The sequence below is a fragment of the Centroberyx gerrardi genome, chromosome 5 (genome assembly GCF_048128805.1).
Source record: "Centroberyx gerrardi isolate f3 chromosome 5, fCenGer3.hap1.cur.20231027, whole genome shotgun sequence".
NCBI lineage: Eukaryota > Metazoa > Chordata > Actinopteri > Beryciformes > Berycidae > Centroberyx > Centroberyx gerrardi.
The window spans coordinates 26,266,770-26,280,377 of NC_136001.1; the positions used below are offsets into that span (position 1 = coordinate 26,266,770).

At 47.7% G+C, this 13,608-nt stretch overlaps 2 protein-coding genes across 2 annotated transcripts in view; one reads left to right on the plus strand and one right to left on the minus strand.

The window, feature by feature from the left end:
* The window catches only part of lrig1 (leucine-rich repeats and immunoglobulin-like domains 1), a 41,757-nt gene extending 30,117 nt beyond the window's left edge, over positions 1–11,640 (plus strand). The window contains exons 10-18 of the mRNA XM_071915614.2: positions 1,319–1,390; positions 1,923–1,994; positions 2,382–2,545; positions 3,120–3,467; positions 4,637–4,918; positions 7,103–7,537; positions 7,923–8,054; positions 8,292–8,579; positions 9,402–11,640. Of these exons, the coding sequence (XP_071771715.2) occupies positions 1,319–1,390; positions 1,923–1,994; positions 2,382–2,545; positions 3,120–3,467; positions 4,637–4,918; positions 7,103–7,537; positions 7,923–8,054; positions 8,292–8,579; positions 9,402–9,610 (2,002 nt within the window). The 3' untranslated portion in view covers positions 9,611–11,640. The remainder of the gene's footprint in view (positions 1–1,318; positions 1,391–1,922; positions 1,995–2,381; positions 2,546–3,119; positions 3,468–4,636; positions 4,919–7,102; positions 7,538–7,922; positions 8,055–8,291; positions 8,580–9,401) is intronic.
* Positions 11,641–12,829: 1,189 nt separating this feature from the next.
* Positions 12,830–13,608, minus strand: part of slc25a26 (solute carrier family 25 member 26) — a 50,232-nt gene continuing 49,453 nt past the window's right edge. Inside the window, exon 10 of the mRNA XM_071915620.2 lies at positions 12,830–13,345. Within this exon, the coding sequence (XP_071771721.1) occupies positions 13,249–13,345 (97 nt within the window). The 3' untranslated portion in view covers positions 12,830–13,248. The remainder of the gene's footprint in view (positions 13,346–13,608) is intronic.

Genomic DNA, 13,608 nt, shown 5'->3' on the forward strand with positions numbered 1-13,608 from the left:
CGGTCATCAACATCAAACGCCGCATATGCCCCGCCCTCTGACCCTGCCCCTTTTGTCTTGGCGTTGGCGGAAGCAGCCCGCTGCATCCCAGCGCTGGCAACACACACATGAAGCAGCCAAGCCATGGGAAAAAGAGATGCAGAAAAGAGAGAGAAGGAGCGAGACATCAAAGTGTCCACCAACACACTCTGTGTTCCCCCAAAAGCGGCTTGTGAATATCGCCACATGGGAGGGAGGTGGGTGTTGCAGCTCTAAGCCAGCCACTGCTTGTGCATTTGGTCATTGCAGTTGTTTTCATCTCTCTTCATATAGAGTCGTTCTAGACTGGTAAGTTGATTTGTAGATTGGAACAGGATAAACCTGAGAGAGAAGTTTCTGGAAACTCATTCATGAATCTTTTCAGACTGAGAGTGATTTTTTTTTTGTGTTTATTTAAGACCAGCAGAAACATCCAGCAAAAATGTGGGGAAGATTGTGTTCCAATGAAAAAAAATCAAAATCATGAATATAATGAAAAATTAATTTTATTTTTGTTGATAAAGTCTGATCTGTCCTTAATAACAGTAGCGAAAATGCAGCAGCCTTGCCGTCCCTGTGACAAGATGTGCATTTGTGTGTGTGTGTGTGTGTGTGTGTGTGAGGGGATTGAAGCGCTTAAACACTGGGGTCTTCACTGTGAACCGGCCGGCCGTGTCTCCTCTTCCTGTGAAGTGAAGGCTAGAAGAGGAAAGGAAGAATGACGGGAGGGGGTGGCGGGAGGTGGGAGGTGGGTGGTGGGTGTAAGGGGTGATGGTGGGATTAGGACCCCCAAATCAGGGGAGTAGCAACTCAAACCGGGCCTTGACAAGCACACACCCGCACACGCACACATGCACGTATGTCCTTACAAGCTGTGCTGTCCCCAGCAGTGAGAAAGAACCTGCCTTTTTTCACCCCCCACACCCCAACCTAACACACACACACACACAGAGCCCCGCCCTGTCATCGCTATTAAATTCTAATAAAGATAAAAGTGGTCTTTGAAGAGCAGCGCAGAGCCCAGCTGCCCCACCCCCCACCCCCGTCCAATCTCCCTCACCCTTCCTCCTAGCTAATCTCCACACAGTTCGGATTTCCAATACCTCAATCCCCTCGCTCTTATCAGATTCAGCCTTGCTAATTGTGCCTCTCTCTCTCTCTCTCTTTCTCTCTCTCGATCCACCTCTACCCGCTCTCCCCCTCCTTCCCCCGTCCCTTCTCTCCCTCTCTCTCTCTCTCTCTCTCTCTCTCTCTCCCCCTCCCTCTATCTATCGGCGCCCTTCATGTTTGGAAACGGCAGGACTCTGTTTGGAAACAAGATCAAGTCGGTGGCCAAGAAAGCCTTCTCCGGCCTGGAGACCCTGGAGCACCTGTGAGTATCCCACAATGCTCGGCAACCCCCCCGCCCCCTCCTCCCCAGCCAGCGAGAGCGAGCGAGAGAGAGTGCTAGGGCCGGGCGACTGCCAAAAGTAGCTGGCGGAGAGGGGGCTGCTAGCAATTTAATAGCGTCTTTGTAAAAGGAGAAGACAGGGGCTTTTGCGAGGGCCCAGCTGCTTCCCTCTCGTTAGCCTAGCACAGTCTCAACTTTGGCCTTTTTTTTCCCTGCCTCTGCGCAGGAACAAAGTTATTGAGCATATGGTCAGTTTCGTAGAAGAAATGGAATTCCTATAAGCTCTTTCACAGGCCCTGGCCGTTTGGGTGGGGGATGGGGGGGGGGGGGGGGGGGGTGATTGAAAAGCTGGCGTGTATCCCCACTCAGTCATACATGCCTGGGATCTTTCCACCTTGTTTAAAAGTGAGATCCTTGCTAATAAAAGGTGTGAGCCCGTGTGTGCGGGCGTGATCGCGATGTATGTGTGCGAGCGTGTCACAGCCGATGACCCGCTGTGTGATGTCCCCAACAGCAACCTGGGAGAGAACGCCATTCGCTCCATCCAGCCGGAGGCCTTCAGTAAGATGAGGAACCTCAAAACCCTGTGAGTTCCTCATGCACTTGCACACACACACACACGCATCCACACGCTCACATATGTAGAGACACACATACACATGCACAGGCCAGGAGCACATAGGCTTTATACACACCCGCACACGCCTTGAAGCAGATTGAAACGCACTCCCTCTGTTCTTTTGGCATCCACACACACACACACACACTCTCTCTCCCTATTCTGAAACACACGTGTATTCAGTTACACTCTCACACTTGCTCAGTGGAAATTGTGATTCCCCAAGATATTGCAAGATGTGATATAAACCACAGTACATGCAATATTGGTGCAGAAATGGAAAAAAATGTCAGAACCTAAATCTCACCTCTCCTCCCTTCCTCTCCGCTCCTCTGTTTCGATTCGGCTCAACAGTCTCATCCAGAGTGACAGTTTCCTGTGTGACTGCCAGCTCCACTGGCTGCCAGAGTGGCTGGTGGCACGTGGTTTGCAGACTGGTGTCGACTCCACCTGCGCCCACCCAGAGAGCCTTAAGGGCACCAGCATCTTCCAGGCTCCCTCCGAGAGCTTTGTGTGTGGTGAGTAGTGTGTGTGTGTGTGTGTGTGTGTGTGTGTGTGTGCATTGCACAAGCGGCATTCAAGGCACAGATGGACCATATTGTCAGCTTGGCGCTATGCGGTTGTTTACATACTTGCGCGTATTTGTTTGTGTGGCGTTTTTTGTTTTGCTTATGTTGCAGCGTGGCTCTGCATTTGCACTCAGACATGCTAATGGCTCTGTATGTGTGTTTTTATTTGCCTCTGTTACATCCAGTTACGCGTAGAGCCGCACAAACAGACACCTATCCAGTAAACATTTGTGTTGTTCGGCATTTGACCACGTGATATGTGATTTCTGCTTCCCTTGCTAAACCCACTTTTTATTTATTTTCTTCCCCTACTTCCCTCAATATCTACCCTCACTCCGCTCCTTTCCTTCCACTTCACACACCATCTCCTGCCGTTCCTTCCTTGCTTCCTCCCTCCCTCCCTCCCTCCCTACTTCCAATCCGTCTTTCCCGCTGCCCATCCCACCTTCCCACATGCCTCCCTCCCTCCTCCATCGCTCCCTTCCCTCTTTTTCCACTTCTCCCTCTTTCCCTCCTTTCCCAGACGACCTCCCCAAGCCCCAGATCACCGTCCAGCCGGAGACCACGGTGACGGTCCTGGGCAGCAACGTGCGTCTCACCTGCACGGCGGCCAGCAGCAGCTCTTCCCCCATGACCTTCGCCTGGCGCAAGGACCAGGAGCTGCTGAGGCACGCCGACACCGAGAACTACGCCCACGTGCGCGCCCACCACCACGGCGGCGCGTCGGAGGCGCCGGGCGCAGGCGTGATGGAGTACACCACCATCCTGCACCTGCGCCACGTCACCTTCGCCCACGAGGGCCGCTACCAGTGCATCATCACCAACCACTTCGGCTCCTCCTACTCCAGCAAGGCCCGCCTCACCGTCAACGGTAGGTTAATGTTCAGTCAGTGACTATTCTTTTCCCAGGAATTTAAGTTGAATCTCCGTTGATATGTGCGTGATTGCATCTCTTCCGCTGAATAAAACGCTTATTTGCGATATACTTATCTGAGTTTCGGTTGTCCCATTTGACAGAGGAGCGATTGAGATTAGTGGCCATGCTGAGCTCTTCTCCTCCACTTGAATAACTCTCTCTCTGTCCCTATCTCTCGGGATGGAATTTGGAACAAATTGATTTAGCTGCATGTCAGCACTGACAGGGGCCATCGCTTCCACGCTCTCACTCCTGCAGATGGAGGGGCATTATCTACAGTTTGGTTCCCTGCCCAACTCTGCATCAGACCTCATATCTAGGCTTCTTCTTTACTCAGTGGAGTAATGACACCAGAGTTTTGTTTTTGTACATGTATGTGTGTTCTTTTGCATCTGAAATCTTTGTGTGCGCACGCATGAAAGTGTGTTGAAACAGCCAGAGGGGGCAGCGGTAGCCTAGAGATTAGAGAAGTGAGCTTGTGACTGGAAGGTCGCTGGTTTGAATCCCAGGACTGATTGGGAATGTGTGGGTGGAGGAAGTGATGGTTCTTGAGCAAGGCTCTTAAACTGCTCCAGAGCTGCTCCAGAGCTGCTGACCAACAGTAGAAGACTGCGGTTGTACCGTGAATGTGTGGAACGGTATGAATATGAAGCAGGACATTGCTGGGGGAAAAAGCATATAGGGCTGCAACTAACGATTATTTTCATTGTCGATTAATCTGTCAATTATTTTCTCGATTAATCGATTAGTTGTTTGGTCTATAAAATGTCAGAAAATGGTGAAAAATGTCGATCAGTGTTTCCCAAAGCCCAAGATGACGTCCTCAAATGTCTTGTTTTGTCCACAACCCAAAGATATTCAGTTTACTGTCATAGAGGAGTAAAGAAACCAGAAAATATTCACATTTAAGAAGCTGGAATCAGATAATTTTGACTTAGTTTTCTTAAAAAATTACACAAACCGATTAATCGATTATCAAAATAGTTGCCGATTAATTTAATAGTTGACAATTAATCGATTAATCGTTACAGCTCTAAAAGCATACGTGCGTGGTCGTCTTTCCCTGCGTCTTATTATCAGGGTCAACCTATTTTGACTAAAGTAGTGTCTCTTCCCCCCCACAGTTCTGCCGTCCTTCGTGAAGACCCCCAGGGACAGCACCATCCGGACGGGCCACATGGCCAGGCTGGAGTGCGCCGCCGAGGGCCACCCGGCGCCGCAGATCGCCTGGCAGAAGGACGGGGGCACGGACTTCCCCGCCGCCCGCGAGCGCCGCATGCACGTCATGCCCGACGACGACATCTTCTTCATCACGGACGTCAAGCCGGAGGACATGGGCGTGTACAGCTGCACCGCCAAGAACACGGCGGGCACCGTCTCCGCCAACGCCACCCTCACCGTGCTGGGTAAGAGCCTGTGCCCAGCTCTTACTCTGCAGTTCATTCAAAACTGCATTTTACACAATAGTTAGTTCCCACTGAGTAATATGGCCAGGCCAGACATATTTGTGATTGTAGTATTTTATAAAGGACTTGAGTGAACATAAATATTTTTACAAGGTGCCAGGGAACTGGTGACGAACATTTCTGACACAACACACAAGATGATGTCCTTCTTGAGTTATTTTGGCTTTCGTAGCTAATATTGGCCTACGTATGACTTAGTGTAGTTTAACACAACATTGATAATTTTCCCACATCTCAAAAAAATGAGCACTTGTAAATAGCTCGGTGCTCAGTTGGGAATTGGTCAGCCCGAGGCCTTAGAATGAAAAGCTTTATATTTTTCTTTTCTCGGCAGCTGTGGCCTTGCTACAGGTCAGAGGCTAAAGGTCACGGCTGGGGTCAAAGGGGGATGGTGGGGGAGGGAGGGGAACTCACAGAGGGGTGTTTGTTAGGCATTCTCACCCCCCTCCTCCTCTCTCTGTAGGAGGGACAGTCATGCCTGCTTCAACTGCAGGCCTCAGTGCTTCTAGTTTATTGGCTGTTTTACACTGTTGAATCAAACAAAACGGCGCTGGACTCGGTCTCTTACAACCATCTCAGCACTAAGATCATCTTTGTCCATTGTCTTTGAACCGAGCAATGAAAATCTTACTACCAGGTTGCTCGTTGGAGAAAAAACAGGCACTAAATTGAGCTGGACTTTGCTAGTTTGGTTACACATTGACCTTAGTTACTGAAATATGTGCTGGGTAAGTCTTGGGAAAGGTATTTGGCTATTAAAAAAAGGAACTGTCTGTGCTTTCATACAATAGTTACAGGCCTACAACAGCCCCTGAAGAGCTTATAAAGTTAAAGTTCAGGTTCTGTATTTTACATGGTCAGACCGGTAGGGTTGGTATTTTAGAGACAGATTTGCATACAGTGGGTAGTGTGAGTTTTTGTACTATCCTACACAGTAGTTCAAGCGAAGTGCTAATCCACTCAACAATGTAAAATATTGAGGCAAGCGACCATGCCTCCGGACTCAGTTGGTGATGTTTGGGTTTGAGAGATGGAGGGGAGGAGGGCAGGGCTTGCAGTTGAGGGGCCCCTGTCTGGAAAAGAGAGGCGGTGGGGGTGGGGAGGGGGCAAAGGAGATGTAGGAATGGTAAAAGAGTGGGGGAAGGTAGGAAAGGGGGATTTAGGCAGAGAAGGAGGGGGAGGGAAGAGGCGGATTGATGGAGAGGGAGAAAGTATTGATAGAAGAGAGGAGCGACTGAAGTGGGTTAAGTGAGATCTCTTAATCTGTGCATGTCCCACTGTGAGGGGAAGTGCTCTGTCTGAGAGGAGAGGCCTACCTCAGCACACACACACACACACACACACACACTCAGTTCAATGCGGTCCATTCACCAGTATCTAAAGTTGCCGGGGAAACACTGAAAACATTGTTTGTTCTGAAGAGGATTCTGTCCTGATTACTTGTGAAAACGGCACAGAAACACAGTGTATCTGTGTTGTAACTGCATGGTTTGGCTATGATAAAGTATCCAAGTAGACATGACCTCTGATGTGAGTGAAATTCCAGGTATTATTTACAGTATACATTGTGTAATCATTGTTAATGTATACATTGCTTGCACTGAACATTACATGAGTCGGTCACCTATTTGACTGGCTTTATCAGACGCACTGTCATAATGTCAAACAGTACAAAGCTAAAGAGGAAACCTGAACTCCATTTCTCTCTTTAAAAAAAATGTTTACATTAAACACAACTCGTACATTATTTGGCTTTTAAGCAAACAAAAAATCTTCTCTAAAACAGCAACTTGTGAATTTTTGTCAACATTGCATTATTATTATTTGTATGGCATTTCTGCTTAATTAGATAGAAGTGAAAGAGGAAATTTGGGTGAGAGGGGACAATGGCACGAGACAAAGTTTCCAGGCTGGATTCTATCTATTCTTTTCTATATTGAATAGTTTAATCAATACTGTGAACAAAAAGAACTGAACTAGAAACCTGAGAACAGAGGCCTAAATCTGTGATGCCACCACAAGTCCAAAACCTGGGAGCTCCTCATTTTACAGTGAATTAAACACTGACCTCATTAAGCTTAAGCTTTTCATTAGAAATCAACCTACGACTCCTCTCCCCGACAGAAACGCCCCACCTAGCCCAGGAGTTGGAGGACCGCAGCGTGGCGGTGGGCGACACGGTGGCCCTGCAGTGCAAGGCCCTGGGCAGCCCGCCGCCCCGCATCACCTGGCTCCGCAACGACCAGCCCCTGCGCCCGTCCGACCGACACCACTTCACCCCGGGGAACCAGCTGCTGGTCATCGGCTCCGCCGCCCTGGAGGACACCGGCCGCTACACCTGCCTGATGTCCAACACCCTGGGCACGGAGCGCGCGCACAGCCAGCTGGTGGTGACCCAGCGCCACAGCCCCTGCGCCCCGCCGCCGGGCCCCAGCACGGTCACTATAGGGATCATAGTCATCGCCGTGGTGACCAGCATCGTGGTGACCTCACTGGTGTGGGTGTGCATCATCTACCAGACCAGGAAAAAGAGCGAGGAGTGCAGTGTCACCAACACAGGTGAGCTTGGTTGTATTCTATGTTGTATGTGAAATTAGAGGTGGTTAGCTATTATTCTGCACTGCATTTTCTCTTTTGGTTACTTTATTTCTGTTTTTTATTTGTTTATTCTTTGTTGTTTAGCTGCTGAAAGCAGGGTTTGTGAAATATTAAAGCTACAATATACAACTTTTCACCTTGAGGCAGGAAGTGTATTGTTAGTCCGACCCCCCTATAGCATATTGTAGCTTGAAACAAGGAAAGTATGCCCAACTGAAATGCCTCTGTCAGGTTGCGTGAATATATTTGAGCTTCACTCATAAACTCCATCAGAAAGAACCGATGTGTTGCAGCATCCACAGCCCTGGTTCTGATCCCCTGTCTTTTCTTCCTCCATCCGTCCCAGACGAGACGATCGTGCCTCCCGACGTGCCCAGCTACCTCTCGTCCCAGGGCACGCTGTCTGAGAGGCAGGATGTGTGTATCCGGGTGGAAGCCAGCGGTGGACCCCAGCCCAACGGACACGTAGACACTACAGGTACCGGACGGCTCGATCTCTGCTCCGTCTTCCAAATGTTTCTCCTGTTTTCCCCTTTAATTGCTGTATTACGTAATGATGAAAAGAGCGCCGGCGTCCATGAAGGCCTGCTCAGCATCAGAAATAATTACAGCAGACACCCTAACCGCACTGTTGACATATTTGTTTTTTCTCTCTCTTTCTAAATCATCCCTTGTTTTCCCTCTCTCCCCCTTTGCTTGCTTTCCCTCCCTCCAGGTTTTGATGGTGCGGTAGTGTGTACGGACTGTATGGAAAACAGCAACAACTACTCCAAAGATCCCGACTACTTGTCCCACGGCTTTGGTCCTGCTGTGGGCTTGGAGTACCAGCAGCACTCCATCCCGGAGCCTCACCCTTACTCTCACCCTGGGGACCACCGTGACGCAGGGCCCCACACGGCCCCCCTCTGCAACGGGACCCCCAATGGGATCCGAAGGGACTTTCAAGGATCTACATTTCCCAACAATCATGACACGTCACAACAGAACCACCACGATAGAAAAGGTAAGATGATGATGATGGACAGTGTGTTGAGTTTAAGTTTACTTTTAAATTGGACTACTTGATGGGATAGCTTAGGTTTTTAAGAAGCCTCTGTGATTCAGCATGAACTGGGTGTTCTTTGTTGTTTAGATTATTGAGATATTTGAGGCAGAAGTTATTAGCATTATGTTGTGAAACATTGAACTGTTTGGAATGTGCTGCTTCCGAGAAAGTTTTCAGCCCTGAAGACTTGTAATAGAATTGCTAACAAATGCCTTTGCCTCCATTTATCTCATAAACAAAAGCACTGAAGCAATAAATCTGATAGGCTTCTTACAACCCCAAACTATTCCTGTAAGAGTTTTCCATGTTATAGAAATACGGTATCAGTTGATACCATGGGAAACTATCGGAGCACTGTTTAAGAAACCTTGTCAGGGTGAGTTGCTTTGTAAGGGGTTGTTGATGGATAGACTCCTACCAATACTTGACAGTGTATCGCAGTTGCAAGCCCAAAGCACCTGAGGATATCTATGACTCTTCTATTCTAAAAACTGAAAAGAAGCATTGAGTTCCCACTGCTGCCAAACTCAACTCATGCTGTTGCATGTCTGGGCTCGCTCTGGGATTCAGCTCCTTTAGCAAGGAATGATCCCAGCGGAATCGCCCTCGAAATACCACTTCTCACCTTCACATGTCAACGCAGCACTGTGTGCGCGCATTCCATTGCTTCTTGTAGCCTAAAGCTGTATGCATATTTGTCTACATACATGTTGTGTCATTGACTTGGCCTGTTTCTTCTTCCCTCCCCTTCCTCACATTCTTTGTGTCTTTGTCTGTCAGGTTTGTCAGTGAACAGAACGGGACAAACGACGGTGTGCTCACCCTCGCAAGAAGAGTCCTTCCACAAGCCGGTGAAGCTGGCTGGGGTGACGCGCCACGGCCTTGACAATGACTGTGAGCCTGAGCTCAGGCAGACTCTGCTGTCCAATGGACACACTCTCAGAGCCTCTCAGAATGAGAGCACCCCCCTAAGGAGAGCCAGTGACTAGCAGGCCCCCCATCCCCAATACAAGCCCAAAATGTGGACTCGCAATGGCTGAGTGGAGTTTCTTTGCACTGGGAAATGAACTGCTACCTCAAATCGAGGCGAACGGCCCTGACCCCCCCCGGATTTGGACTGAAAGGGGGTGCTGGGAGGAGGGGAAAAGGGGCATCCGGAGTTTGAAGGTGGAGCTTGTGTGGGTGGCGTCCCATCTGAGCGTATCAGCTGTACATAGTTAAAACCTTCCCTTGGGAGGTGACCAATCGAAATTCTAGCTCCAAATAATGTGACTTGCATTTGAAGCATGCAAATGTAGGGAATATTGTACAGTACATGTGTGTGCAGGGGGGGAAAAGAAATATACCTTTGGACATTTGACTGTACATAAGAGTTTTCTTATATATTATATATTATATAACTTTTACAAAAGAGTATTTGAATTTATTATGTGCATGACAAAGAAAGGAGTGATGGTATTTTTTTTTTCTTCAAAAAAAATGAGCCTTTTTCAGCTTTTACCAGCTTCAGCTGCGGTGCCTTATTGCATGATCAAAGAAAACTCAAGAAACCCAACTTGTAATAGCCTATATCAAGAGATTTTTTTGTGAGAGATACCGGTACACTCTTTATCATACTACGGAAACACTTAATTGCACTTGAATGTTTTGACAAACGCTGCCGACCATGGCCTTACAGAAACACAATTCACACTCACTGTTATTGTATGAAGGAAGAGCTTTGATGTAAATTATTTTGGTACGTCAGATGGTACAAGATGGGATATTTGGGGGAGTTAAGTTAGGACATTAAAGCACTTTTTGTACTCCTCATAAACAAGCTCTAGAACTGCAGATAATGTACATGATATCTGCCAATAGGAACGCAGGAACCATTGATCCCTCTTTGTGAGGAGACACGCCACATTTCTTGACATTGTCATGTTGCCAGTACGTAACATTAAGGCTCTTCCACTTGTTTCTCAATACTACAAGTTACTGCAAAGCTGCTGTGATTGCCTTTAGTTGGGAGACAAGATTCTCCTTTGTACTTCAACTCCAATTAATTTCTTTATTTGGCCAAGAAACTGACTTTGGCACCTGTTTGTAACCAAATGTGGTCAAACTTTAAGAGTAACTACTCTTATTTTGAGCTGTAGTGGTAACCTATCAAGCTGTAAAAGGCAAGGCAATGAGGATCTTCTCTCAGTATGGATACAGGAAGACAGTTGGCATGCATCCAAGTTCACATTTATAATCCAATCTACAGTTATGTGCACTTGAGCACTGTCATTTAATTGGCCTAATGCTTAATTATACATTTTGTATGCTTTAAGATCCGTTTAAGAAAGATGGAGAATCGGGGAGAATGATGTAATTGTGTTGTCCAGTTGTGTTACTGCTGTAATGTGCCTCAACATCCACCTTTGTGCATTCACAAACAAGAAATGGCCAGTATTAAGGTTTTGTCAGATCACCATGTGGTAACAATACTGTAATAACTTATCGCCATCACTACAGTACAATAATGTTTCATGTGCGAGGGAACTATTGGTGCAGCTTCATCTGTGGACAGTTGGGAAGCTTATGAAATGTACTCTAACCAAACTTAGAGGATAATGCAGTCAGATGCTCCCCAGACTGTCAGGATCCCTGGATACACTGGGCCAAGACACAGTGAATGTTCAAGATAATTACATAGTCTAATGTATGCATGTGTTTTGCCAGTGCGCTCTTGTCTGTATTGTGTACTGTTGCCAGTGGCCTTATCAAGGTTAGTCTGAGGACACGCTCCTCTGGTTACATCTGATTGCACCTATCAGAGAGCTGAATTTACCAGCAAGACCAATCAGACGTCCCCGTTAGGAAAACAATCCCAGTGTATCCAGGTAAAAGGGACAAGCGGGGGTGAGGTGCAGTTCATGTTCTGAGTAATTTATTGAAATAAACTGTCTGAAACCATTGTACCAATGTCAAAGCTAAAACATTGAAGTGTCTAACATGGCATTGAAGTGTCTAATAAAATCACATTTTGCTATTATTTGGAGTGTGTTTGGCCATTATCTGTCCCTTCCCCACGGATTAGCTCGACAGTGTATCAGTTTGGCTACAGTATACTCTGAGTAAAAGGATGTTTTTGTGACAACAGTATCTCAAACAGCTGACTTAGCATTTACCACTGCATACACAGTCACGGTGGATATGGAAAAGCCATCAATTCAAACGGGGCATGCACAAAGACATGAAATCCAAAGACCTTGATCTTCAAAGAATTGAAGTAGCTTCTGCCTGGACCACAAACACACATGAAGCTAATCTTCCAACCAGGGTTGTCTCCTGGCTCCCTAAGCTCCAAAGACAGCAGGCATATTTTTCCAACTGCGGGCTGTTTAAAATATTTGCTATTGAGTCGGGGCTGAGCGAGGGTCAGTGGCTGGCCAGAATGTGCATTCCAGATGAACGTTTGTCACCGGATGATTGACATGCCCCCGGCCCTGGCCTCCACCAATCACACGCCGACCATTGTTGTCCAGCGGCCTAGTGACAGGCGGCGTGACAAACACTCCCACCTGTGAGACCATCCGTCTCTCTCTGCCCCTGACGAGTTGTTTCTAAGTCTTCGGCTTACCTCCAAACCTTGCGCTGAAGGACGCCCACAGGGGGGAACTCACTGAACACTTAAAGGGAAAAACACATTGATATTGTGGCTAACTCACCCGGTTTTAAAATACTATGAAAACACCAGAAATGCCTCACACAATTAGGCAGAACAGTGAGGAAAAAAAGTTGCCATCTTAAGTACAATATCAGGCAACCTTTTCCAGTCGTCTAATAAAGTTATTTCATAATGTTAAAACACAGTAACGTGATATAACCCAACATATGACCCAAAAATAACAAAACTACAGCTTGTGCAGGCCACTTGGGGCTCTTAACAAAACTTAAGCTTTGGTTATTTAGTGAATCTTCTATTCTTGTAGAAATCTGGAGTATAACATGGAAGCTCTTGCAGGTGGATGAGCTCAGAGTTGCTGCTGCAGGACTGTAACAATGGTGAGATATGACTGTGTCTCTCCCCAGTGGGCCTTTAGCACAGGTGGCTTGGCTCACCATACTTCACTATACAGCCAGTGGGAAAAAAAAATATGGGAAGAACACTAAAATGATGTAAGTGTCCTGAAAGCATAGTGGACAGCCCAAGGTAATCACCAAACCTCACACTCGCAAAGTATAAAAAAAAACATCAGCGTTTAATATCATAATTCTTTCATTCACACACAGGCTTTGTATGGTAAAAGATGCTTCACAGCTAGTCTTGTGGGACGGGGTGAGGGTTTCATTGCGGGACACCCATCGGCGCTGTTAAAGAAGTGGAAGCGCGGGCTGTTAAACTCAATCCGCAGGGCACTGATGAGCAGGAATGCAGAGCCCTGGGTAATGCGATCGGAGGGATGGATGACTCTTCCCTCCAGCACCAGGTGTTCCCGCTTCTCGGGGCCCCGGCAGATAGCGCAGGGGCCCTTCTGGGTGGGTGGGTGGGTGGGTGGGTGGGTGGGTGGGTGGGGTGGGGCGGGACCTCCAGGGGACCAGGGTGCTGCTTCCAGAGAGGGTTCCTCTTCTGCTCTGCCCGGCTTCAGGGGCCCGGCTGCTATAGCAGGGTGCGGCGGACTTTCTCGTAGGCTCCCAGGAAGATGAAGCCGCCCAGGCTGATGAAGGTCATCCTCGGTATGCTGCCCGCAAACAGACTGCAGAGGAAGAAAAAGAAAGACGAGACGCGTCAGTCCCTCCGAGAATAATTCATGCGAATTCAACCAAATCCAGCGGTATTTGCGAGAACTTGCAATTTTGCAGAATTACTGTTTTTCCGCATGAAACGGCCAAATCAACAGAATAATCGTAATTCGGACCAATCATCACACTTTTTTCGCATAAAATGGTCCATGGTACTAGTTTCCATTCATTATGTGCCTTTGATTTGCATACTGTTAGAAAGTCTGCCTCAAACAAT